Below are 26,999 nucleotides of genomic sequence, written 5' to 3'. Positions count from 1 at the left end.
AGTTTCAAATGTATGAGATCAATATGAGTGTTTTATTAACGAAACTTAATTAATATTTAAATCAGTACTTATAATCAATCGTCCTAACTACTTAACGTGTTTCACTATTTCTTATATCATCATTTTTATGTCAAATAAACACAATTAAGATTTGGTGCAGTAATTTCTACAGAGTTGTCATTTTACTGGTCTATTTGATTATTTAAACTTCTTTATAGTATTAAATACTATATAATATATATTAATTTAATTTTATATATCAGTATAACTAGAAAGATATTTTATACTCTGCAACACCGCTCTTATATTTTTGAAATCAGAACTACAAAAAAAAGGTTCTTATCGTTTTTTTCAAAATCTGTTATTTTTGTGTTTTGTAAACTTGAATAAATTTTTTTGTAATTCTGATATCAAAAATAAGTACGATGTTGCAATCTAAAATCTCTTTCTAGTGTAAAAAATTTGGTTGATTAACTTGGACTTCGCCTGAGTGGTCCTTACCTGTATGAAACGGTTTTAACTATGTTGTACTTTTGAAAGATGGAGACAACCCATGCTGGTGAAGCGTCCTCTTAAATTAACCATACTTCTGCATAGTACATCATTTAATAGTATTTGGAATAATCATGAGATAATATGCTATTGTTTATCCATAACTCTAATTATATGACATTAAATTTTAAATACAAACCGCTGCTTATAAAATATTAAATACAAGGTTTTAAAATCAGAAAACAATAATTTTGTAATATTTTCTTGTTTAATAAAAAAAAAAAAAAAAACTTGGAGGAATTTAGATACATATAATACATACAACAATTTCTTATATTGAAACACAAAAAATAAATATAAAATTAAATATTTAAATATTAATTTTATTAAGTAGATTCCTTTTCTGAGATTTGGAATATTTGACAAATAACAAAGAATAACTTGTACATTGCTTATGGAAAAAACAGCCTCATAATATTATAATTAAACATTTCATTATACTCATAATGTTTATGGACGTTGATTAGTTTGACATCCCAGTTGGATAAATAACTCCACTTTTATCATTTGTTTGTCGAATTGGACATACATCATGGTATCTGGTTGATACCTAAACATAATATATAATTTATAAAATCGGAAATATATGACTTGAATGTAATATAATATTTTTGACATACACAAGACATGAAATATGTGTTAGATTGTCAAGAAAATCAAACAGCTGAATTATTTCATACGTAAAAGTTGTGACAGTTGGATTTAAGTTCATCAGACATGCTTCATAGAACCCACAAATTCCTAAAATAGTAAAATATTAAATTTTTATTCACAAAGTAAAGGAATTATTTTACCATTCATGCATTCTTCAAGAGAATTGTAACTGATACATATTTTTGTTTCCGGATCAATTCCCGGTTGGACCAACAATATGATGTGCAACTGTAATAAAATACAATATGGAAATGATATCAATATTTTACATTTAATAAAAGCAATAAACAAATATTTTATACCATTTTGTAGCTTTTAGATTAAGTAAAAACGTATTCAAAATAAACCTAACGTCCACGATACAAATAAACAAGTCGGCGTAGGTTTGTCACTTAATAATTATTACTAATAAATTAATAACTTTAATTTCCATGTAGTTTACACTAATTCACAAACGATAGTTATGTTATATAACCTAAAAAATGTTAGGTTTGGTGCGTAAGATGCCCACCATCTTGCAAAAATGGCTACACCGATTCATCAACACACACGTACGTCCGAACCTCCTTGGAAACTATCGAAACTACCCACTAACACACTGTTTATCACTGCAACTGCGATTGTACTTGAACACTGTGGTTGAACGAATGTATTAAACGTACGATCCTCGGGTCTTCCATTTTAAAATGAAGACAAAGGTTACTTGGTTTAATAATTATAACTAGACACGGGTTTTTATGCAATTGCATAGAATTATTTTCCTTTTTACTTTTTTGGATTTTTGTCAGTTATCTTCAAGAATCATAACAACTTGAATCTAATGGTGATTTTTCAAATTACTGAGAGAGCAATTCCGTATTTTTATTTGGCTGTTTTCTTGAATGGCGATAAATATTGCACTTACAATTTATTTAATTTTTTAAATTAATTAATTTATTAATACTTTTATTATTAATTTATAAGTATTTACTATTTAATAAAGCCTGTACACGTGCTTATTTCAAACAATTATTATTATACATATTTATTCAAAATTCAAATAAAATGTGTTGTTAATTTATATCATGGATCATTTAATATTGAAAAAAAACTATTAGTTAGATCACTCTCAAATCCATCTATAGACCAAACGCATATTAGTTAAGCTTTTGAATGTAAGAACAGATATCACTCAAAATGTTTTACACTCTTGACAATTTTTTTTTAATGATATAAATAGGTTCTTTATAAAGTCTATTTATTGTACACCGTTAAGATTTTTTTACTGAAGAAATACTCCGACAATACTCTTATTTATATAAAAATTATATCATATACGCTTATGCGCTGTACTAAACTGTCATAAGCAGGAGAAAAAGTTTTTTTACTGAAAGTATTATCAACCTAATATGACAAATGTCTTGTTTTACATTATTGGTCGATAGCCTAATTATTATGGTAAGAAGCGAAAATACATTGGAAGATTATTTGCCTCGAAGTGGGAAGAGTAACATTTTTGAAAAATTTCGAAGCTAAAACTAATTGATGAATTAAGTATAATGTATTTATAATAATATTAAATCGTTTATTTAGTATACATATAGGTTTAAATAAAAAATATGCACATCGATTTATTCATGAGGATTCCCACCTAACCATCCAGTTGTAATGTCACGATCCCGAACTTGTGTAGCGTTATGGCGAGCTCGGGCTTCAGCCAACTTTGTTTTGGTAGACCGCCTGCGGGCGCAACACTTAGGTTTGGGTGGTAACAGTGGGCAGCATGGTTCAGGGTTCTGTGAACAATACGATTCTGGCCCCCGCGGACAGCATAATTGAGGATCTTTTGGACAGCATGATACCGGCTTTTGGCACGATTTCGGTTCCGATGGACAACACTGTTCTGGCTCAGACGGAGAATATGGTTCCGGCTTTAGGCACGATTTTGGTTCCCGTGATGAACACTGTGCCGGCTCCCGGAGACGACAAGATTCTGGCTTCCGTGGGCAACATGATTCCGGCTTTAGGCGCGATTTCGGTTCCTGCGGGAAACACTGTGCCGGCTCCTGGAGACGACAAGATTCTGGCTTCCGTGGACAACATGGTTCTGACTGTGACGGAGAACACGATTTCGGCTTCTGACACGGTTCTGGTTTTTGACAAGATTCCTGCTTTCGGCTAGGTTTCGGATCCTGATACGTTTCCGGACCCAGCTGTTGTATTTCTGGTTCGATTATGATGGCCACGTCAAATAGTTTAAATCGGAAGTTTTGAATCTCTTGTATAATGTTCTCCTCCAGATGCTGATCGATTAGATAGGGGTTCTCGGTTTCAGGCGCGTTTGCCCAATATTTACACAGCTCGATCATGATATGGTCCAGTAACTCAGCATTGACTTCGCATCGTGCTACGTTCAACGCCGCGAACGAGCCTCGCATCTTGCGCCGCATTTCCACCCAGTCAGGGTTGTCGTCCGGGTCCGCGAGTGCTATTTCAGCTACCTCGACTTCGGCCCGTGCACTGTTGTCAGTGCACGGCAGATCCTCCTCACATAACTGTTCTACATTCTTGTGCGGTAAGTCGAATCGATCGTTGGCTTTGTTAGGGCATCCATGGGTTTCCGTTACCTGTTTATACATATTATATTAAATAACAGATAATGTTGATGTTGTAATATGATGACGTCTAGGATTATATAGAACTGGGTAGAATTTGATTGTCTGTTTAACAACAGTTTGAAACATATCAATTAGTGTCTTATATTATTGTGCTCTAGGTTAAATTAGAGGGTAAGTACACGGCCTTTTTCAAATTTTTATGATTTTGTATGACTCCTTAACTTACACCGATTGTATTAGCAACCTAATTTAGGGAGTTAAGATTAATGATAATGAATTGATTTTTTTGCGCCCGCTCATCAGTGATATGTATTTTAAGTTTCAAGGAAAAGAAAAGTTTTTCACTTATTTTCGACATATAAAAAACAAAACTACCATCATTCCAATTCTTTTTTCATACCCTATCAAATTAACAAATATTTTATTATTTTCTAATAATAAAGCCAAGTTGTTTCAAGACATATTTTAGGTAACATTTTGTGTAACTTACCTACTTATATTGAAGGTCCAATTAAACAAAAAATGTTACTTATAATTTAGTCAGATAAATCATCAATCATACAAAAATATAATATAATATATTATTATGTATGCAGTATTTATGGTGTTTAATGAAAGTAAAGATGTATATTTTAAAAACAAAACATATTTTCCATTTCCACTGGTTACTTGGCTCAATTATTTTCTTTATTCGTGTATTCCTTTAAATCGATTTACGAGTATGGATAAAACTAAACCAGATAAAATTGAATTTATTACAGTCTAGAGTAAAAAGGTAATTGGGTAATTTCTAAAATATTATTTTCTGGACTATTATTCGTCGTCCTAAATAATTTACTACTTTTCAGGGTTGATTTCAGAGTATGACATCAACCTGAGGCCTCTAAAACAATCGTAGTTTTAAGTCTTAAGGCCCCAATACATCACACGCTTTTACCTGTCCTCCCCTCATGCTTATCCATGCTATAGGTCCAACACTAATACACCGAACTGTCGTACGAACCTCAGAGTTGCATCCGTCATTCAGCTGCCTCTTGTACTGTTCTCTGTAATTAAGCACTTCAGACCACACGGTCAGCCGAACCTCCTCGTCACCAGCCAACCATTCGTCCCGGCCCTGCCAGTAATCACAAGCGTGGCTGCACTGGTAATACAGGGCGGACCATTCGTTGATCACAGTCGGGAACCACGGTTCGTCGTAATGCTGGCCCAGGGCTCGGAACAGGCATGCCGCCGTCGATTTGGTCGACTGCCACTCGGCTGTGTCCTCGAAGCATGGTCCAGGGCAAGTCACCGGCTTTGGTGTCAGGTCGTCGTCTTCTGCCGCGCATACGCTACGTCTGCGGGGCCTGGGTGCGCCGCACTTGTCCAGGCCGGTGTCGCCACACCGTCTCTCACTCAGTGACTGACCATCGCCTGGACAGACCAGATGTTTTCTTTTCTTCAGCGGCATCAGAAACATTTCGTCACCATCTGGAGCGCAGCCGATCATCATGGCGTTCGAAGACTCAATACGATGGTGGTTAAGAAGTTGATGAGGAAAATTACGAAAGTAGTGATTACGGTGGCAGTGATGACGATGGTAGTGATGACGGGCCTCGATCTACAGATTAACGCCTTGTCGTATCTGTGTCGCCGTCGCCGTCGACGGAACTGCCGTCGACGATGTCGTTGTTGTACGGTTATTATAGATTTGTATTTTTTTGTGTCGTTTTAAAGTTGTGTTTAGTGAGCTCGGTTTTTGTCTACCAGTTTAGGTGCGATTTAGGCTCATATTATATTAAAACAGCGTAAGTTGATCAGTGTTAATGTTAACAGAAATCCTATTTATTTTATTTTATGATTTTCCGACAACAACGGGAACCGAGTAAACAATAATAATATTGCTGTGACTACTATATAGTACACAGAGCACTCCACAGATAAATAATAATGAACTGATACTATTTTTTAAACTGATATTGGTAAGAGATATACTCATCCCCAAAGATCCTACAATTTCGACCTATGTCCCACTTTCACAATATGAGAGACATACAGGCCGTAATCGAATTCCTGCCAAAATTCCAATCTCGCTCTACTTTATCTGGTGTAACAAGTAGCTATAGCGCAGTTTTAAAATCAGCACGATGGAATCAAAGGAAATTAAATAATTGATAAAGTCAAGTATGTCAAACATGACTGCAGATGGTTATTATCTAGTAAAATAATAAACCGCGCCAAAAACGCCAAGAGTGCGAATAAATATTGCCAAATTTATAAAGGTAAATAATACTTCGATAAAATAGAAACTTGGTGGGTATTAAGTGTAAACAAAAAATTTCAGTTAAATATTTGATTAGATAAGTTTTAACATTTGTATAAAATAAAATATTAAAATTTTTAATTTATGAAATCACATTTATATTTAATATTTTGATTTTAATTTATTGGAAAAAAAAATTAAATTTTTTTAAATTACAAATAAGTTTAGATTCTAAACGAAGTGATGAATATAATATTGATTTTACGATGATGTGTGTCTGTGTTTTTTGTCTGTGTTCAGTATAACTTATCGAAATAATGCTCCAATTTCGAACTTTGGAGGTGATTTCTGATGGCAAAGTGAATATCCTTGATGGATTCAGTGGTGTAATTAGGAATTTGGGTTGGGGGGGGGGGTTATAAGTTTTAGCAAAATCTGTACATCTCATACAGTAACCTACCCCCACACCACTAGAACAAAAAAAATTTAATTATAGTTGATTAAAAAATACAATTTAATATAAAATTATATATTTTATAACTATTATACAATATAAAATTTAAGTATTATGGTATTTAGGTAGCTTGAATAATTTTACAAAACTAGATCCAATATGAAATTTCCTTGGTCTTTTAGAAATATCATCTAATACATCTTTATGATTAACTTTAATGTCTTTATGGACCGTCAACATACTTAACCCATTTAACCTATCCTAATTATTGGATTTAATTATTAATTATTAATCTAATAAGTAATACAATCACATTCAAGCAATTAGCAAAAATATTATTGAGTATAATTTAGTCATTCTCACCTTGGTATGATCATCAATTATAATTTTATAACATGAATTGTTTTTTTTATTTTTTTGACAAAATAAGAAGCAAAAAGGTTTTTCTTTTTTTGTTCCATTGTATAACTTAACAATTTAATAATCAAACAGAATAATAATAAAAATATTTCCTATAAATAATGTATATAATAAGTATTGCCATTTACTGTTTGATGTTTACTATTTACCACCTTGTGGCTATATAGTACCTACTGACTAGTGGCTACTAATGACAACTGACAATAAACGATTAAATACGAACTCGCATAAGGTTATATTATATAATATAAACAAAGAAAATACTTCCCATCAGAAATAAGTATAGTTCACTGTTGATAATAATCCGCATGTCTTATTTTAAGAATCAGAATTACAAGTATACAAACGGTCGGACTGTCTGAGTTAACGTAGGTCGCGTTGAAGTATCATATAATAATATAATTTAATTTAATCTGCGATCTGCCACAACTCACTAGCATAATAATACGTCTAATTTATATTATAGATATACTTAAACTACAATTTATTAATTTAAAGTAAACAAAATTGTTTGCTTTGGAAATGAGAATATACGAGGGTGGTTCAAATATGATCGAGACAAACGCTGTAAATGGCGCGCATGTATGTTTCGACGGTCGTGGCTTGATTATGTGATAGCTGGGTCTCTTACGAATAGTGTGGCATTGTTTTCGTCGGATTACGTGTTTCACGCGTGTGCTGCGACCCTTAGTGAACGTCAAGTACCGACTGCCGTTGCGCAACGTATTATCATTCGTTTTTTAGTGGGAGAAGACATTAAAAACACGGATATTTTTGTGCGTTTGCAAAAGCAGTTCGGTAGTGAGTGCCTGAGTAGGGCTGCTGTGTTTAAATGGACCAAAGCATTCAAGGATGGCCGCAAAACCGTCGAGAATGAGCCACATGATCGTCGACCGCGAACCAGCGTCACACCAGACAACATAGGTTAACCTAACAACAGGCAGGGCGTGCTGTACGTCGATTTCCTGCGCACTCAACGTACCATTAATGCTGTATACTACTCTAAGCTTCTGAAAACACACGTGAAACCCGCTTATCGGTCGAAACGGAGGAGCATTCCAGCACGAAGTGTGATTCTCCTCCAGGATAACGCGCGCCCTCATACTGCGCGTCTCACACTCGATACAGTATCGAAATTGGGGTGGAAGTACTGGAACACCCCCCCTACAGTCCAGATTTATCGCCCTGCGAATACCATATGTTTGGACCACTGAAAGAGGCTCTCGGAGGTCAAAAGTTATTGGGGTATTGGGGTTCGTGCGCACATGGCCGTCCGAGTTGCCCAAGGAATTTTTCATACCGGCATCAAAAAACATCATTACCAATACTAAAATCAAAGGTTAGCATTAAAAAAAAAGTTTTGGGGGGGGATCTATCCCCTTAATTCCTTCCTTAATTACGCCTTGGATGGATTGTAATTTGTAGACGTCAAAAGTAAAAATATTCCGGTCGTAACTTAAAAACAAAACATGAAATCATGAAAAGTGTTATATCTATAAACAGTTAAATTTTCAAAATATTTTTTTTTTTTTTTGAATTATTTATAGACAACTGAAATTTTCGATTTTTTAAGTATTTTTTTTTTGAAGTGTCAGTATAAAAATTTTGATTGCCCAAAAACATGAAAATTTAATACAACGTTTCTTTTAAGTTATTATTATTGTAGTTGAAAAATATCAAAAATCATTAGTCACAAATTTATTTATACTTAAACGTTTTAAGTTCAAATTTTTACAAAATATGTTGAAATTGGGAAAATTTACAAGAAATTTTGTAATTGGTAATGTTAAAAATGTTTGTATTTATATCTAAGATTAAAAAATTCAACACTAAGTTTTCCATAAGTTTTCCTTCAATATAGAGAAAACTCAAAATGTCATTATAGGAAAAATATTATGAGAGTTTGAATTTTAAATGTTTTCAAAATCGCGTAACGATAACGATTTATATTTTATCTTCAAACGATTTTCAATATTGGATATTATTCAAAAAGTATAAGTCATCGTAGATAGGTACTTGAAAATTTTACCAGTTAATTATTTACATAATTTAATTTTCAAAATATTTCGCTTATTTTAAAGCTATTCACAGGCATTTGAAATATTCCTTTTTGTTTTATATAAATATCAATAAAATTATTTTGGCTGAATAAAAATACTCAAAAATTTAATACAAAGTTTCTTTTGAATTATTCTTATTGTAATTAAAATTATAAGAATACATACGTACAATTTTATTTTTTTATTAGCGTTTGAATTTCAAATATGGACGAAAATTCGTCAAAATCATGAATGGTTGCAAATTTTTTTGTAGTTAAAATTATTATAAAAAAAAAATTTGTATAAGTAGCTAAGAGATGAAAATTTAATACTAGATTTTCCATAAATTTGGCTTACAATAATAATTAAAAAAGAACTTTAACGATGGCCAATTAAAATAATTTCATCCTTAGTTTAAATTTTTACGAAATCTAAAATTCACTCGTAAAATCACGATTTACTATCAAATAATATTAGATTTTTATTAAAGTTAAAATTACTAGTCGTAGAAAATTGCAGAAACATACACCAAGTTGTTTAAATTGACATTTTCTGTACATGATTTAATTTTGGGGCATTCAGGTCATTGAAACATAAACCACCTTTTTCACCACCCAATTTAAAATATAATAATATATTTTATATACTCGTATATCCTAGGCTGACAAATCATCTCCGCTCGGCGTTCAGAATTGTTTGGGCGTTTACGTAACGGTGCGAAAGCGCAGCTTACGATATCCGTACGAAAATCATAAATCATACCGCAAACTGTTCGACCAGTGTTACGCGTCTCGTTACCAGTGTGTATGTGTGTGCGTTACACCGTCTTGTCGTTTCACGTATTTTTTGTACCTTCTGTTAAGTCTTAATTTACCTCACCGCCACTTCATCATCGTCCACACTTCACCGTCCTCACCGTTCGTTTTCACCATCACTGGCAGTTAGTTCACTGTTGACCATCCCCGGCACCACGGAATTCACCATAAAAACCGTCGGACCCGTTACGGTTTTTATCAAATTTATTATTGTTATTATTATTATTATTGTCCATTGAGTATTATTATTTTAAAAACCCTACGCCGGCCGGCAAATTTGTGTCGTCGTGTTTTATTATTACGTTAAAATAGTAGGCCGTCACCCGACATAAAACTTAACCGTCTACGAGAGCTTTATTCATATAGTTCAAATCATACAGTCCACATTTACAGTTTTTCGTATAAAATGATACTTATCATTGGATTCAAATTATTTAACACTCCTATATATAATAATATAATATAATATAGTATAATATAGTGATTCACACGGCACCTAAGTACAGCTGCAGAGCGGTACCCATTTGACCACGCTTCTTTTTTTTTCCGATTCATAATATTCAATTTTTTTAATCGTATATAATATGACAGCTGTACAGAATTACAATAAATATTTTCGCGTAAAACCAAAAATAGAAAATTACAATAATTGCATCATACTCTTTTTAGCATTATATCCAATATAAAGAAGCCCGGCTCAACTATTAGCCCGATTACTATATTTACATGGTCCACAGTTTTACTTACGATGAGGATGTGGTGAAGGACTTCATATCTACATTTTCGACAAAAGTTCCACATGAGTCCAATCACTCCAATGTACATTAACCTTTCATCACGTATTCACGTGTATGCGCATAATATAATAATAATTGTCTTCGGTTTTAAAAGTTCAGAAGCTCTCACACACAGTTATGTCGATAATATTACAAATAGATAATAAGTAAGTACCTGTATGGATACTTCCTGTTAAATAATCGTACAAGCATAGAAAATTATTTCAATGTCGGTGATCCAAACTTGTGCGAATGCAATATATTATTACGATCGCTCACGTCTCGTTATTATATTGTTACAGTTAGTATTATTATTTTTTAATCGCCATTTTTCTGGGTACCCACCACGCGCAATTCTCCAGTATCGTGTATACCTTCAACTGCACTCGTGAGTTACAATAATAATAATAATAAAAAGATACTACGAAATTGTATTCCGTACACAATATGTGCACAGTATTACATATACACATTACACGCGCACCGCGCACGAGCACGCATATTCACAGAACTTGTAGTAGTACATATACGTCAGCGGGGGGGCGCCTACATATTATACAACAGGTCGGACACGATCATATTTATTTTGTCCTCTGGAGTGTCGACAATTCTATGTGTTCGATCGCCGTGGGTTGTTTTTCGAGTGGTTTATTTATTATACATTTATCATGGTTTATTATTATTGTTATGTCATTATATTATACCAAACGTAGGTACCTATATATAAGGCTATTATTTTTCAATTTGATCCGATCCAACTCCCTCTGTGTATATACAAAACATAAATATCGCGAATTCGATGCACTCGCAATTGGCCGATAAGAAACGTGGGAAATACTATTCGAACGTTGCAATATTATTATCGTTACATGCAGCCACCATCACTCTGCACCAGCGGTACAAAAACGTACCTATATAAATCCTAACTGCAAGTTATAACTTTTAAGTACATTCAATGTAGGTACCTAACGACACGGTATAGGTGTTGTACACTAGGTTAATAAAAATTGTAAATCATCGTTGTATAGTAGGTATATCACAATAGTATTTACACACGTTTGAGTCCGAATAAACCTCGATAACGGAATACGCGATGTGAGATAATAGATAGGTAAACATTTTACACAAATATGCAATATAAGTCATATTATGAGTAGTGAGTACCTACCTACTGACAACAATTCGTTTTCAAAGTGGAAAAATACTTAAATAAATATTTATTATTTATAAATATCATTTGATATTCTCAAATAGCTAATAAGTCTTTGAGATACTATTATACTATCCGAGAACAAAATAAAGCTTTTTATTCAGTCACGCTACTTGTCAAACTTACAGGAATTATTCAGTTCTATAGCAGTCTACCGTATATATTTATATATCTATTGGGTAAAATAAAAGCATTTTTATTACTTTACCTATAGGTAGACAATATTATAAAAGTGTACATAGTATTATGTACCTACAAAGAATATAAATAGATTTTAGCATTTCAAAAAAATTTTATTTGTGACTTGGTACACATTTCTTATGACAAAAATAATAAGCTATTAACTATAATTTTCTAAGATATTCCATACGGATATAAGGTTTAATTACAAATTATAAAATGTACCTATTATTTGTTTTAGAATATACCTAGGTACCTACTATAATATATATAAATGTATATAATCTATTATTTTCTATAAAAATAATATATTCCCAAATGTAATGTGTGAAACACGTTCCAGAACGGAACTGATTAATTTTTTAAAGAGAAAAAAAATATATATATAATACAATACAAAACAATATTACGTACATTGAAATAATTACTAAGAACGTTCGCTTATTATAACTAAACGGTGTTTTATAGACAAATTATTTATAATGTTATTAATGTTATTTTTGTTTATGTTACAATGGTTCATTATTATGTCGTTATTTATAATAATAATATAATATACAAAAAGTGTGATTGCGAACAGCGCGTTATTATATTTGGTTACATAATAATTATAAATTCATAATATTATGTATAAACGCGGAGGCGCTAGGTGAGAAGGCGTTGTACCTATATACGATCGCGGGCTCGATATAAAGCGGCCAATGAAGATTATAAGAGACTATTAATGTCATTAATTAATTGGTGTGAAGGTTTTAATATATTACGATGTATAATGTGTACCTATGTTTTATCTATACGGTCCATTGTATTTTAATTCAGTATCATAGTCCAAGATTATAGAGCAGAAGACGACGTTGTGCATTATATATATATGTTTATTTTTTTCTCCATTCAAATTATTCCCGTCTCCGTGTTTAATTGTTCTCTAATGAACACGTCAATGGCTAATGTGAACTATTGTAAAAATGGTAATAAATAACCACACCGCAGTGAACTGTCCATAATATTTATATAGAAGTAGGTACCTATACCACCTACCCACTTGAAGTCGAGATTGCGTATTTATACCTAGATGCTTAAATTTTATTTTTACAATTTAAACGTCAACTCATTTTTTCTAAATCCATTATTGAGTATCGATCATCACAAGTATAGTTAATGAGAAATATCTTCAAGACAAAGTTTTAAAGTGCCCAAAATTCAAATCCAAAAATAGAAAATGTCAAATAAACTATAATTAACAATTAATTACAATTAATTAGTTTTACTTTGCCTGTTAATCAAAAATACGAGTTAGGTACATCACGTAAGTATTATATATTGTACATTTAGTACCGTATAGGATACTATTATAATATAGTAAATATTATTATGCACGGATAGGCCACGGCCCGGATGGTCTTAAATACTATTGTATACGTTTGGAAGGTGTATAATATGGTGTAGCATGAGCTTCAAACAGTTTTTATAACGTCATAAATTATGACTCATAGTTAAAAAATGTTTAAAAAAATTAACTAAATCAATAAAAAAATTTGAATACTATTAAATAAATTATATTGATTGACATATTTTAAAAATTATGAACATTAAACGTATAAATGTTTAATACTTTAATACAATGCCTAATACGTAACACGTAAAGTAGAAAAATAATTAGAAGTTATTAAAAATATGGCTTGTGCTTTTTTTATACGTTAAACCTACGATATTATCATTCTAATTAAAATGTCAATTTTATTAATTTAAATTTTTTTTATTAATTTTATTAATTTGTAGGACCTACCTATGATAAATTATTATTTAAAGTCGATGAACTTCAGTAAACAATAGTCAATATTTTTTGAAATATTATAGGTATTGTTGTTTTTTATATTAAATAGGTGTAGGTACCTACCTATTTTATTGTTAGCATATTTTTGTACATTAACTAAATCTTATGTTTATGTTTAATGTTATTGATGTTCATAATTTTGTTTTTATTTTTAATGTCAAACATAAAACAAAAAAAAAAAAAAAATAAAGTAACGTTTAAAATATAATATAATAATGACAAATGCAAAAATCAAACAACGTTCGAAAGTACGAGGTTTCTGCAACAAGAAATTCAATACTGCACATCTGAAGATGCCGTGTCATTATAGGAAGATTGAGTGCTATCATTGATTAACTATACCATATTAAATGTATATTTAATCAATGGTACTATATAAAATAAAGTAATATCTCGTAACATTACATAACCTATCGCGTCCTCACGCATACCTACTATATAAACCAACGACATAGAGTATTAAATGCACAAAAAAATTAAAATTGAGTCGTGAATCTAATAATATGCTATGAGATAAAAAGGTATTGCTCCTATATACGCCTGCTCTCGTACAATAACGTAAACAGATGAAAATTAAAATTTTGTAACGCTTAAGTAATCGAAAACGTAAAGAGGATATGCGTATTTATAACTTTAGCTCTGATGTGTACGTGAATACGAATTACTTACAGACTACGAATCAACTATTACATTCCATTTACACATAATAAGGAAAATTGTCAAAAAACAGGATATTATTTTATGCTTTTGGTACAACATACAGCAGCTGTCTCGTAGAAGCTTAAAACGTCTCACAGTCGGCATTGAGGTACGTAATTGCGTTTTAATGGATTAAAACTCATTTATAGTATTGTATTACAACAGAACGGGGTCGTAGCTATTAAAAAAAAATATTTTAAAATTAATTTACGTAGACACGATAAAAATTTATTAATTTCCCTTCGTCGTCGCGATGGATCTGCTATCTGCCGGTGCCTACTTGATGGACATGATATTTTAATGATAGAATCGCGTGTTCACATAGTGTAATCTACGTCAACAGATGCCGCTGATGTGTTGACCAACACGAAATATTGAAAATAATACGTCGCCGTATTATACTGATTGTAAACACTAAAAGTACTACCTAATTAATATTGATATTAGGCATTATTAGCATTTATAATCAAACAATATGAATATCGACTATCCTTCCAATAATATTCCAGTAGGAATAGTAAGATACTGTAATTATATTGAAATTTATTTGTCATTTTGTCCCGTATTGAATTGATAATAATATAATAAAAAAAAAAAAACAATTAATATTTTTATTTTACCTAGGTATGCAAGTATAGCTGGAAATCCATCCCACTATTTACTATATAGGTAAATCAAATACCCAAATTGGTACCTAATTTAAATACCTACTTAAGGTCCTAACATTTATATTACTTTGTTTTTAATCATTACCTATTATAGTATATATTATCACTGATCTTTAATACTTACGAGAGGTAAGTACGCAAAAAACAAGATGTTTGTGAACCTTTAGACTATAGCAACTTACTGTTGTAAGTATATTATGTATTAATAAATATTAAATATAAGTTTTATTAAAAATCTTTCTTGTATCTTTAAATGTTTATTTATGGTTGAGATGAAAATTGTATTTTTCTGACAGTGACAATTCTGTACAATTATGATTTTTAATAATTATTGAAATAATTAATCTATACAATTTAATACAAATCTATAATATAGATAAGAATTAATAGAAGTCTGCAAATGAGACTACAAATAATATTGCGTTGGATTTGGATAGGTATGAATTATTAAAGCATATTATTATTACGCATAATATTATTGTCAATTAAATAGGACAGGTACTATTATATGACCATTAATCAATTTAAGGCTAGGATTTATATGCAATAACAAATTGTAAATTATGCATTTTATTTACCAAAATTTGCAAAAACAAATTTTTATTATTTCTAGAATTATTTATCAATTTATGGTAATTCATAACTTATTATTATTATTTATTACTAATCACATTAAATATTAGTTTATACAATCACATTAAATATTAAATTATATAATTTCATTAAATATTAGTTTATATTATTACATGTTAGGTACTATGATAATGAGATGTTGTTTTAAATATTCAAACACGAACGACCGGCGATTTAAACTAAAATAAATTTATATTGACTAAAACTCCTTTACACATTACACGATGATATTGGTGCATATTATGTAAATGAAGCGATTCATCTTTAAATTAAATTAATATTAAAATCTTCTTCCATTTCGATTCCATATTCACCGTTTATAATGCTACGAATTTTTAAAACTATTTTGAATCCCTTATTCTTCTTTAGTACCAAATCAGACAAAATTAGATAGTATATTCATGTTCTATATTTACTACAATTCGACAAATGAACTAAAAAATATCGATTTTGTGAAATAAATACCATTTAAAATTAACAATAAATTATGAAAATTTAAGTTTAAAAAAAATCAAAATCTCAAAAATCTATAAATATGCAATTATATGCATTATGTTCAAAATAGGTATGCAAAAAAAATGGTCTGATTTAAACGAGATTAAGCCAAATCGTAGATAAATCTGACAACCATTCAACTTGGACTTGAGGAAAAAATATGCAAATGCATATAAATCCTAACCCTATAATACCCGTAAATATTTATCTACGTTGTAATTCTAACAAAAATTGATTAACTATGCAATATATTATAATAAAACGTACTTTTTTATACTTTAGTACTTACAAGTAGGATAGGTACCTAATATTTATAAATATTTTAAGCAAGGTCGCCGGGAAGACTTTTCTAGATATACTAATCCGTTACACGGTAAGCAGTAGATAGTAAAACTATTACTCGTAAGTACCATTAAAACCATTTTATATTTTTATATTAGTACATCAAACACGTCTTAGACACCGCATCCAGCCATGTATTTTTATCTATCTAGTTTCTACACTATTCTCAGTGAGAAAAAAAAGTATATGCATATATTGTTCATTAATATATACTATCTTAAATTAAACAATTATAAAATATTATTTAGCTACCTAGGTGTATATATAGTTGAAAAAGGGCATTCTATTGGAGTGAGAATCGTTTCTGATACAAACAATAATAATAAGTAATAACACTAATAACTAATATCCAATATATACCTACCTATATTAATTTATAATAGTGAACTATTACGCCACAGCGATTCTCCCTGAGGCTATTTGTTCTATTTGTTGCTTGTTACGTGTTAATTTATTATTGCGGATGGCCAAAAATACATAACAAGAGCCCAAAGACAATCGTATAAAGGGTTTACTTTATGTTTACCGATTGTTCGAACCCCTGTCGTGTGTGTAACATGTCCCCTATCATTTAAAATGCTACTCAAACTCTGGGCGTTTGCCACTTCAGCTGAACCTTTGTGTTTAGTTTCATTTATTTCGGTTTCATCTACAAGGAAAAAAAATGAAAAAGACGGCGTAATGAGGTCACACGGTTTAGTCGATCGTCGTTCGGAAAACCTAAAAAAAAAAACCACTCGCGATATAATAAACAAAATTCTTCATCACGATTTAACACGACATTTAAGCTTACATTGGACGTTCCCAATGTTAACCTTGAATAAATCAATTGACCTTATTGCTCTTCACCACAGTGGCCTTGGTAAAGTCCAATAAGAATATTGTCCCGCATACAAGACGCCCTTGTTTTGTTATGTTTTTTTTTTTTTTTAATTTGTGTTAATATCAGTTTCAAAGTCGTAAATACTAAATTCACTATTGTGCTTTCATTCAATTTTAGAATAAACAATTTAGGAATATTTGAAAAACCACATAATAGATCAAAATTATATTAACAAACCAATAACCACGGATGAAAATATAAAAAAAAAAATTTAGTGAAATGTCATGGAATTTTCTAGTAGGTATTCAATTTTTCACTATTGTAGCCGTAAGTTACGTAATATTTTGATTATATTTTAGCTAATATTTCAATAAACAAAATTTTGTTATATTTAGAAACTAAGAATGAAAAAAGGGATAGATATGTACAAGAAATGTATAAATATTATTGGAATATAAATATTATAAAACTCGTAGTTTTGAAAAATTATAAGGCAAAGACAAATATCAAGAATGTAGCCTATTGAGAGTAAAGACGTAAAGTATTATTTCTTTTTATAATTTAACTAATATAAACTAGAAAAACATCTTTGAAATAGTATCTATGAAAGATTTATCCCGCATAGCTTTTTTTAAACCACCCCCTCGACTTCTTATTTTATTTACTTAGGTACTTCAAAGTACTTTAGCAAAATTAAAGTTAAAACTCGTTTAATAGCTGAAAAAAAGTATTTGCTTTTTATATTCACATCAATAAATACAATTAATAACATAAAATATATCAAGAATTAGAAATTTCAAAAATCATAATTTGAATAAGTTCATTATAAACATTATTAACATTGAAATAAGCATTCTTGGTGAATCATCATATATACCTATTACCTATAGAACCTAATAAAACGTTACATAAAATAGGTGTGCAAATGTTACAAAACCCATTATTATTTGTGGTAAAATTTGCATATTACTTATATTAGGTAGGTATATTATTACTATATCATTTAATATTATCCCCAGTTAATTTGTAGTTTTTTCTCGTAATGTTTTAATGCGCACTAGTTAAATGTCAATAATATAAATTACATTGACATTCATTTATGTGACAAGTACTGGAATTATAGATGTTGGATATAATACGATGTACGCCATTCAGTGCGTCGTGTGTCACAATAAACTACATAACCACACGACATTATTATCTTAGTTTAAACCATATATTATCGTTTCATTACTAAACTCTAACCATAATAATATAACCTAACCTAACCTTTTTTCATTAAACATGTTCTATTGCTCTAATATGCGTTAACTGTTGACTGTGGTTCCACTCGGTTCCCGAGTAAAATTATTTATATGTTTGTATGTTAATAAATTCATCATTTCTGCCGTTGTTTCAAAGTGGAAATAGTTATATTTTTATTGTAAAATGACTTACCAATATATCTTATATATTGAAGTATGGTTTCTTTTAATATAATAAGTAATAAACTAATAAGTATTACCTGAACAAATATATGCTTTTTGTAATTATTTATAATCATGTAATTTATTGAAATTTCGCTGCTTCTACCATACATACCTATTACACATAATTTATTTTAATAGTAAATAGGTACAGTCTGTTATCCTATAAAGTATTAAAGATTTTTTTCTTTCTTTATTTTTATGTTTTATATACAAATATACTTATAAAATAAAAAATTAAATTAAATTAAAAAAGCGGGCAAGTGGGTACCGTTCTGCTGTACATTAGGGGGTGGGGTGGACCTCGGACTAGGGTAGGTTAAATTTGAATGCAATGATAGGTATCGCATTGTATACGAAAAACGATTCTGAACGAAGATGATTTGTCAGCCTAGGATATAATTTCCAGTTGTTGGTGAAAAAGGTGGTTTATGTTTTAATAGCCTGAATACACCAAAATTTAAGTTCTTTTATAATTATTATTGTAAGCTAAACTTATAAAAAATCTTGTATTAAATTTTCAACTCTTAGCTACCTATACAAACATTTTTATGAATTATACCAACAAAATAATTTGCAAATATTCATGATTTTGACGAGTTTTTGTCAAAATTTGAACTTCAGATGCTAATAAAAAAAAATTGTGCCTATGTATTCTTATAATTTTTTAATCACTATAAGAATAACATATGAGGAACTTTGTATAAAATTTTCAAGTATTTGAATAACAAAATCAACCAATGATGAAACTTAATAAATTGATTAGTCTATAGATGTTTTTTTTCGAAATGGCATGTTAGTTAATATTAAAATCTTAAAATATTTTTATTTTTATTTAAATATTTAAATCTTTGTACCACTTTCTGTCCTCGAATAGTGAGAACAAAGTCAAGATCAAATACTAGACGAATTTGAAAGTTTTGATTTACAAATGTAAATATTTGTATGTATAATGGTTTTTAAAATATTTTTTTCACATTATTAAAACACATTTTTAATTTCATATTCCGAAGCAGAATATTTTTGAAATTTTCTAATCATTTTGATATTAACTTAGACATCATAGCGATAAGATGGAATATTGACACATTGTATAGTGTATACTTAATAAGATAATATAATAAATTTAAAAATGCTTCTTAAATATAATAAATATAATAAATTATAGTTTATAAATCTATTTTTAGTTATTCAATCCGGTCGGCAGTCAGCTCATATAAGCTTATATCTTAAAACCAATTATGTAGATTATAAAGACAATAAAATGCTTGTCAGTAGCGATTTCTGTCTCAGTACTTTTGTTATACCTGTATTATTAGGTGTTTTTGAAATATTAATCCCCTCGTCATCGTCATCTATATAATTATTTAAATATATTTATACCCTTGTACTAATTATTAATGATCGAGCAACGTTGGTGGGTTTACAAAACTAAATACGATACATCGGTCACACCCCCTGTCATACCATATGGATTGTTTACATGTGCTGTGCGTGTGTGTGTACCATTTAAATATACGTACGTGTGTTTGTATTTATTGAATAAAGTAGTAAGTATAAATTATATCGAGACACGTATAAAAAAATTATCGATTTAATCTGCGCGTTAAAAAAAAATTAGGCCCCACACAATGTATATTAATTATACTATATTTATTCATCATTTGTACTTACCATATACAACGATATTATTAAAACATATGTGACCATGTGAGGTATCCATGAAAACTAATAAATTTATCATTTATCAATAACAATGTTACGGTATTATTATAGTGTTCTAACTTCAAATATTGTACTCGAGCATTTTTTTTATGGCGTACAAACAAGTGCGTGGTACGATATTTTGTAGAATTACCAATGTCATCTTAAGTAGAATCAAAAAGCATCGAAAAATAAATTTGGTGCAATTGAAACAAATATTGTGCTCGAAGTTTGGTAATAATTATTTTTGCAAACGGAATCATAGATACATACTATTGAATGCTATGGAATATTTATTGTACACAAAGCGATTGTCCCTAAGTAATGGTCCAACAAGACGAAATTCTGTGGAAACAGACATAACAGTTAATAATAGCGAAATAATATATAGTGAGTATTTTTACTATAGTATTTTTCACACTCAATATCTATTTTGTAGGATATAATGGTCTATTTGTGAAAAAATACTCTATTAAAATAACACTCGTGTTTATTTATGTCCAAGAAAAAAGTATAACTGTAACATAATAATTAATAATCATTCATCAATAATATAATATTATGTTGGTGGTCGTTATTATAGAAATATTTGAAATCATCATTGGTATTTATAAATGTATTAATATGCTAGTTTGAATGTAAAATACAACTGTTCATTTTCCTTAACATATTCTTTAAAATATATTTTTCTTCATATTTTTAATTGATATAAATATTTAATATATATTATGAAAATTGTAAAATAATCATAAGACAAAATAATTTATAAGAGTGCAAAATATATTTTGTGTATTTGAATACAATTTATTTTTTACCAACATACTATATATTAATATATTACTATATTGTTTGTGTTCCCTGGAAAAAAAAAAAACTTTTGAAAACCATTACAATTAAAAGTCAATAGTCATATAGATACAATGACTGTCGTATTTTTTATTAATATTATATGTAATAATAAATAAATATAAAAATAGTAAATAATATACTTTTTTAACATACCTATCTGTTAATATAAATATGTTTGGCATATTATAAAGATCTTGTTACAAGCGAATTGTTGTCAAAGTTTAAAGATACCTTTTTTTCAAATTCAATAAATATTTTGGCTCAAAACGTCATTACTGCATACGACCCATTTCAAATAGCATTGTCAAGAAATAGGCTTCAAGACCAACTAGTTACTAATCAATATTTTTCTAGTAAAGTAATTAATTAAAAACGTATAAAATAGCAGTTTATAGTACAGTAATAAATTACAACATTACTTATATTCATTTAAATTAGATTAACGTTTGTGGCAATCCAGTAGGAGATCAAAAATATACTGGTCGATGTTGGATTTTTGCCTGCTTGAACGTAATACGAGTTCCGTTTATGAAACATTATAATATTAAACAATTTGAATTCAGTCAAGCTCATATGTTTTTTTGGGACAAGGTACCAATTTTAATACAAATTGTTCTAATAAATTTAGAAAATATGAATTATTATATATATTTTTGTACGAGTTTCGATTAAGTTATTAATTCAGAATATTTTAGGATTAAAAAAAAATAAGTTAAGTGTAAAAACTGATTTTCGAATTTGTATTTTTTAAAAATTAAAAAAATATAAACATTTTAAGATTCTGAACGAAGTGATGAGTGCTGTATTGATTTTACAATGATGTGTGTTTTTTTATGTCTGTGTACAGCATAACTTTTCGAAAAAAATGCTTCAATTTCAAACTTCGGGGGTGATTTTCGATGGCTAAATTAATGTCCTTGGTGTATTATAGCGAGGTCAAATGTAAATATTTTCAAAAAACAGCTTTCAAAAAAACTGAGTAAAACAAAAAAAAAAATGACGAAAAAACGGGAATTTTTACGCAAAACAAGTTTTCAACCAAATCCATTTTTTTAATGGTTGTAATTCAAAATCTAATCACTGTAAATACTTGAAATTTTCACCAAATGTTTATATTGGTGTTATCTATAAATTGAAAGTTTTATACAATGTTTCTCATAAGTCGTTCTTATTGTAGTTAAAAAAAAAATCAAAAATCGTTAGTCCCAATTTTTTTTATAAGCGTTTATAGTTTAAATTTTTACGATATATGTCAAAATCACGAAAATTTTCAAGTAATTTTGCAGTTGAAAAATCATAAAATCTTTTTTTTTGTGTTTATATCTAAGGTTAAAAAATTCAGCATTAAGTTTTCCATTAATTTTCCATCAAATAGCTATAGAGAAAACTCGAAACATAGTTATAGGAAAAATGTTATGTGCGTTAGAATTTTAAATTTTTATGAAATTGCGCAACGATAACGATTTATCCTCAGACGATTTTAAATATTGGTTATTATTCAAGTTGTAGATACTTGAAAATTTCATTGGCATATTTTTACATAATTTCATTTTAAAAATATTTTGCTTTATTTAATGCTATTAATATGCATTTGAAATATTCGTTTTTGTTTAGTTTTTTGTTTATAAATATCTTTAAAAAAATTTTAGCTGAGTTAAAATACTTAAATATTTAATACAAAGTTCCTCATAAGTTAGTCTTATAGTGATTAAAAAATTATAAGAATATATAGGCACAATTTTTTTTTTTTTATTAGCATTTGAAGTTCAAATATTGACAAAAATGTCGTCAAATTCATGAATTTTTTTGAAATTATTTTGTGAATATAATTTATAAACATTTTTAATAAGCAGCTAAATGTTGACAAGTTAATACAAGATTTTCCATAAGTTTGGCTTACAATAATTACAAAAGAACTTACATTTTGGTGTATTAGGGTCATTAAAACGTAAACTACCTTTTTTACTTCCTAGTAGAAAATAGGCTGGCAAATCATTTTCGTTCAGAATCGTTTTTCGTATACAATGATACCAATCATTTGATTCAAATTTAATACATTCATTAATCCATTATAGTGACCTATTATATATAGCAGAGCGTCACTCACTTGACTACTATTTTTTTAGATTGAGAGATGCAACTTTTTTTTGAACACAATAGTATCAACAGCTAAAAATGGCGAATTTTTAGACTCCAGATCAGTCATGACTTTACTAAAAGTAAGTAAAAAAAAATAAAAATCCATCGTAAGATACATTTTTAAATTTGTTATACTACAAAAAGAAAGAAGATAATAATTTTTATTTTTGTATTTAATATAACCTTTAGTATCAAATAATGTTGTTTAACTAATATTTTATTTTTAAAAACCATTTATCATTATATCTATTATATTGTTAAAAATACAAAATATAACAACCAACAAGTAGAAATGAACTTTATTTCCATATTATAATGAATTATAAAATTTAAAAAAATTTTAAATAGTTTTATATAGGCAATTTTACAAAGTTTTATTTATGTCTTATCCATGCAAAATACCTTTATTGTTTTGGTAATTTATTTCCAACACAAAATGTATTTACGATTTTGTCTCTCGTGGATAAAACAATATTATTTTTCAATAACTAATAATAATTCTACAATTAAGCTTACTACCTAAATTGTTTTATGAAAACCAAAAATGTACACATTCATTATGTCATTATAACAGAATCTATGATTTTTTTTATAGAAACCCATTGAAGACGGTGGCTACTGGAATATGGCAGTCAATATTATCAAAAAGTATGGTCTCATGCCAAAATTTAATTTTCCAGAAAGTTATAGCAGTGAAGACAGTAAAGAGCTTAATTCCATTTTGAACAGTAAAGCAAGTTTAAAAATATTTACTATTTAATAGAGTATAAAGTCATTAAAGTTATAATAACACAATAATAATTAATAGCTATAAACTTATAGACATATTATTATTATTATTGACATATTATTTTTGTTAAAAGGTATCCCACTGAATATATTATGTTATCGAACATAAAATATTATAATTATCAGCATTGCAATAATATATTAAATTATATTCAATATAAATTAAAAGTTCAAGTGCAATAGAAATTCATAAAGATTTTTGTTATTTTATCGTGACTTAAAAATTATTTACTGTAGAAACTTGAAACATTCCACTATTGAGTATTGACTATTACATAAATTAATATTTTTTATATACAATACAATTTTTAAAATATGTACTAATTTTAATATATAAGATTTATATCACGAACCTAAAATATTCACATAAAATATGTGGAATATGTATGCATATATGTATAGAATACATGTATTGTATATACAATTTGTCGGTAATAATTCCATATAATAATTTATTATATTATACCAAACATTATTACGATTAATTATTTTATAAAATATTATGTGGCTTTTTGGCAAACGTTTATTATAAAAAAAATAAATTTCTAATAGAAGTATAAAAACATTTTTAAATATCCTTAAAAATAAAATCTCTACTCGGAATTCATATACAATGAATTCAAACTTAGTAAATCCATACTTAATTACAAGTTCGTCTTAAAACCTATTTATTATACATTAGAGCTACTTTCTTAAGGCTTAAAGTTTTCGAATTGTTTTTTGTAATTTCTTTAATCTCTACTACGTGATCAACGACTTTCTATATTTTATATAGTTAGGATTATTTGTTAATTAGAGTAAGTTATAACTTATAACTAGGTTATTACGAATAAAGGGTAAGCTGGGCCCAGTATATTATAATATATTGAAATCTCGCATTTGCGAAAGTAATATTTTTGTATAGGTTACGAAAAAGAAAGGGACGCCTCTGGACCATAAATCATAAAATTATACATTCGCTACTAAACTATTTAACTAAGTGTTCTATATTATAGCTCCGAGAATTTGCCATCATTTTACATGATATGGTGACAAACAACGATACGAATAGTAATATTTCTGACCAAATCGAAAAGGATATGTGTATTGTGTTCAGAATTGTTGGAGTATGTTTAGGCATTCCAAATCAGACCTTTAAATGGCAGTATCGCTTAAATGAGTACGAACCCATATGTCATCGTGATTTTACGCCGCTTGAGTTCTACAACACGATGGTCGAGCCAATTTTTCACATCGAAGACAAGGTGGTTATTGTATTTATTTCAAAAACTTGGATATTTTTAAATTAATAACTATACAATTTAAAACTTGCCAAAAATCGTTAATTTTTCCGTCACAGGTCTCTTTAATATCTGACCCAAGACCTGATAATGCATTCGGTAAATTGTATACGATGGATTTGATTGGAAACGTTGTAGAAGGCTCTAAAATCTTACGTAACAACCAACCCATTGAAGTACTGTTGGAAGCGTGCAAACAATCGATCGCCACGCTTGACGAACCGGTTTGGTACAGTTGTGAAGTGGATCAGAGATTTTCAAACGAACTTGGAATCGAAGACTTAAAAATGTATGTTGTACCAACGAATTTTCGTTATATGAAACATACTAAGTGCTTACTGTTATAATATTATTTAGACATGACATAGAATCAATATTTAGTACCAATACATCAATTTCGATGACCAAAAGTGAACGAATTTTATACAGTGATTCATACCCAACGCATGCAATGGTATTGACCGGATTCCATGAAGAAGTAATCCTATTTTATGTCGACCTAAATAATTCACATACACACACACATACACACACACACACACACACACATAATAAGTTAAATATATCTATATATATATATATATATTATATATTATATACATTATACAATTTATTTATTTATTTTTAAATAAATTGTATATACTATGAACGAACTAAAAAAAAATTGTAATACTGAACGCCATCGTTATGTTTATTATATAATACCTACCCTCACTCACTATATATAATACAATGGACATTTCTATATTTCAGAACAATGAAGTTACGCGGTGGTGCGTTGAAAATTCTTGGGGTAAATATAATACGACTACGAATGGTTATCTAATGATGACCACAGAATGGTTTAAAGAATACGTGTTTGAAGTTATTGTTGACAAGAAATTACTGCCAAAATGTGTTCTAGATGTATTTAGTCAAAAGCCAATAGTATTACCAGTCTGGGATAAACTTGCATCTCATTTGCGTTAGTGAACTAACATCACTGTTTAAGAAAGCCCAATTTTAATCAGTTTGTATTTTGATTATTATTCATTGAGTATTAGGTATATTTGTATTATTGTATTGAGCTTTAACTTAATAACTTATAAAATATTTGTATTAAATGGAACCATAACCATTTATGATTTATCATTTAGGCATTTATATATAAATTATTCTCCAAAAACAGTGCATTTTCATTTTTGACACTCTAATACAAAAAAATGTGGTACATGAAAGTCAATGATTTTAAACACTACATTACCTATTTATATAATGTTAAAATATATTGATTACGTATAAAATTACACAAAAATCGTTATGATATATTTACATGTAACATTTCACATTAGGTATT

The 26,999-nt window shown here is 28.8% G+C and overlaps 3 protein-coding genes across 4 annotated transcripts; 1 reads left to right on the top strand and 2 right to left on the bottom strand.

The window, feature by feature from the left end:
• Positions 1–1,002: 1,002 nt before the first annotated feature.
• On the bottom strand, positions 1,003–1,886 carry LOC114132780 (enhancer of rudimentary homolog). Its single transcript, XM_050207223.1, has 4 exons — positions 1,869–1,886; positions 1,347–1,434; positions 1,173–1,293; positions 1,003–1,102 (listed from the first exon to the last, which is right to left on the bottom strand). The coding sequence occupies exons 1-4, from the start codon at positions 1,884–1,886 to the stop codon at positions 1,003–1,005; spliced, it is 327 nt and encodes a 108-aa protein (XP_050063180.1).
• An 863-nt stretch (positions 1,887–2,749) lies between these two features.
• LOC114132786 (uncharacterized) lies at positions 2,750–5,681 on the bottom strand. Its single transcript, XM_027998358.2, has 2 exons — positions 4,807–5,681; positions 2,750–3,812 (listed from the first exon to the last, which is right to left on the bottom strand). The coding sequence occupies exons 1-2, from the start codon at positions 5,296–5,298 to the stop codon at positions 2,817–2,819; spliced, it is 1,488 nt and encodes a 495-aa protein (XP_027854159.2). The 5' UTR covers positions 5,299–5,681; the 3' UTR covers positions 2,750–2,816.
• Positions 5,682–20,642: 14,961 nt separating this feature from the next.
• Positions 20,643–26,794, top strand: LOC114132801 (bleomycin hydrolase-like). Of its 2 annotated transcripts, XM_050206241.1 has the most exons (9): positions 20,643–20,996; positions 21,647–21,813; positions 21,894–22,046; positions 23,582–23,674; positions 24,190–24,327; positions 25,379–25,627; positions 25,723–25,952; positions 26,021–26,141; positions 26,417–26,794. In XM_050206241.1, the coding sequence occupies exons 1-9, from the start codon at positions 20,717–20,719 to the stop codon at positions 26,630–26,632; spliced, it is 1,647 nt and encodes a 548-aa protein (XP_050062198.1). In that variant the 5' UTR covers positions 20,643–20,716; the 3' UTR covers positions 26,633–26,794. The 2 variants fall into 2 exon arrangements, with proteins under 2 accessions (XP_050062198.1, XP_050062199.1); XM_050206242.1 differs by lacking the exon at positions 20,643–20,996 and having other exon boundaries at positions 21,716–21,808.
• Positions 26,795–26,999: the final 205 nt, after the last annotated feature.

The sequence above is a fragment of the Aphis gossypii genome, chromosome X (genome assembly GCF_020184175.1).
Source record: "Aphis gossypii isolate Hap1 chromosome X, ASM2018417v2, whole genome shotgun sequence".
Taxonomy (NCBI): domain Eukaryota; kingdom Metazoa; phylum Arthropoda; class Insecta; order Hemiptera; family Aphididae; genus Aphis; species Aphis gossypii.
The sequence above is the reverse complement of the archived record's forward strand: the minus strand, read 5'-3'. Positions and strand labels throughout refer to the sequence as shown.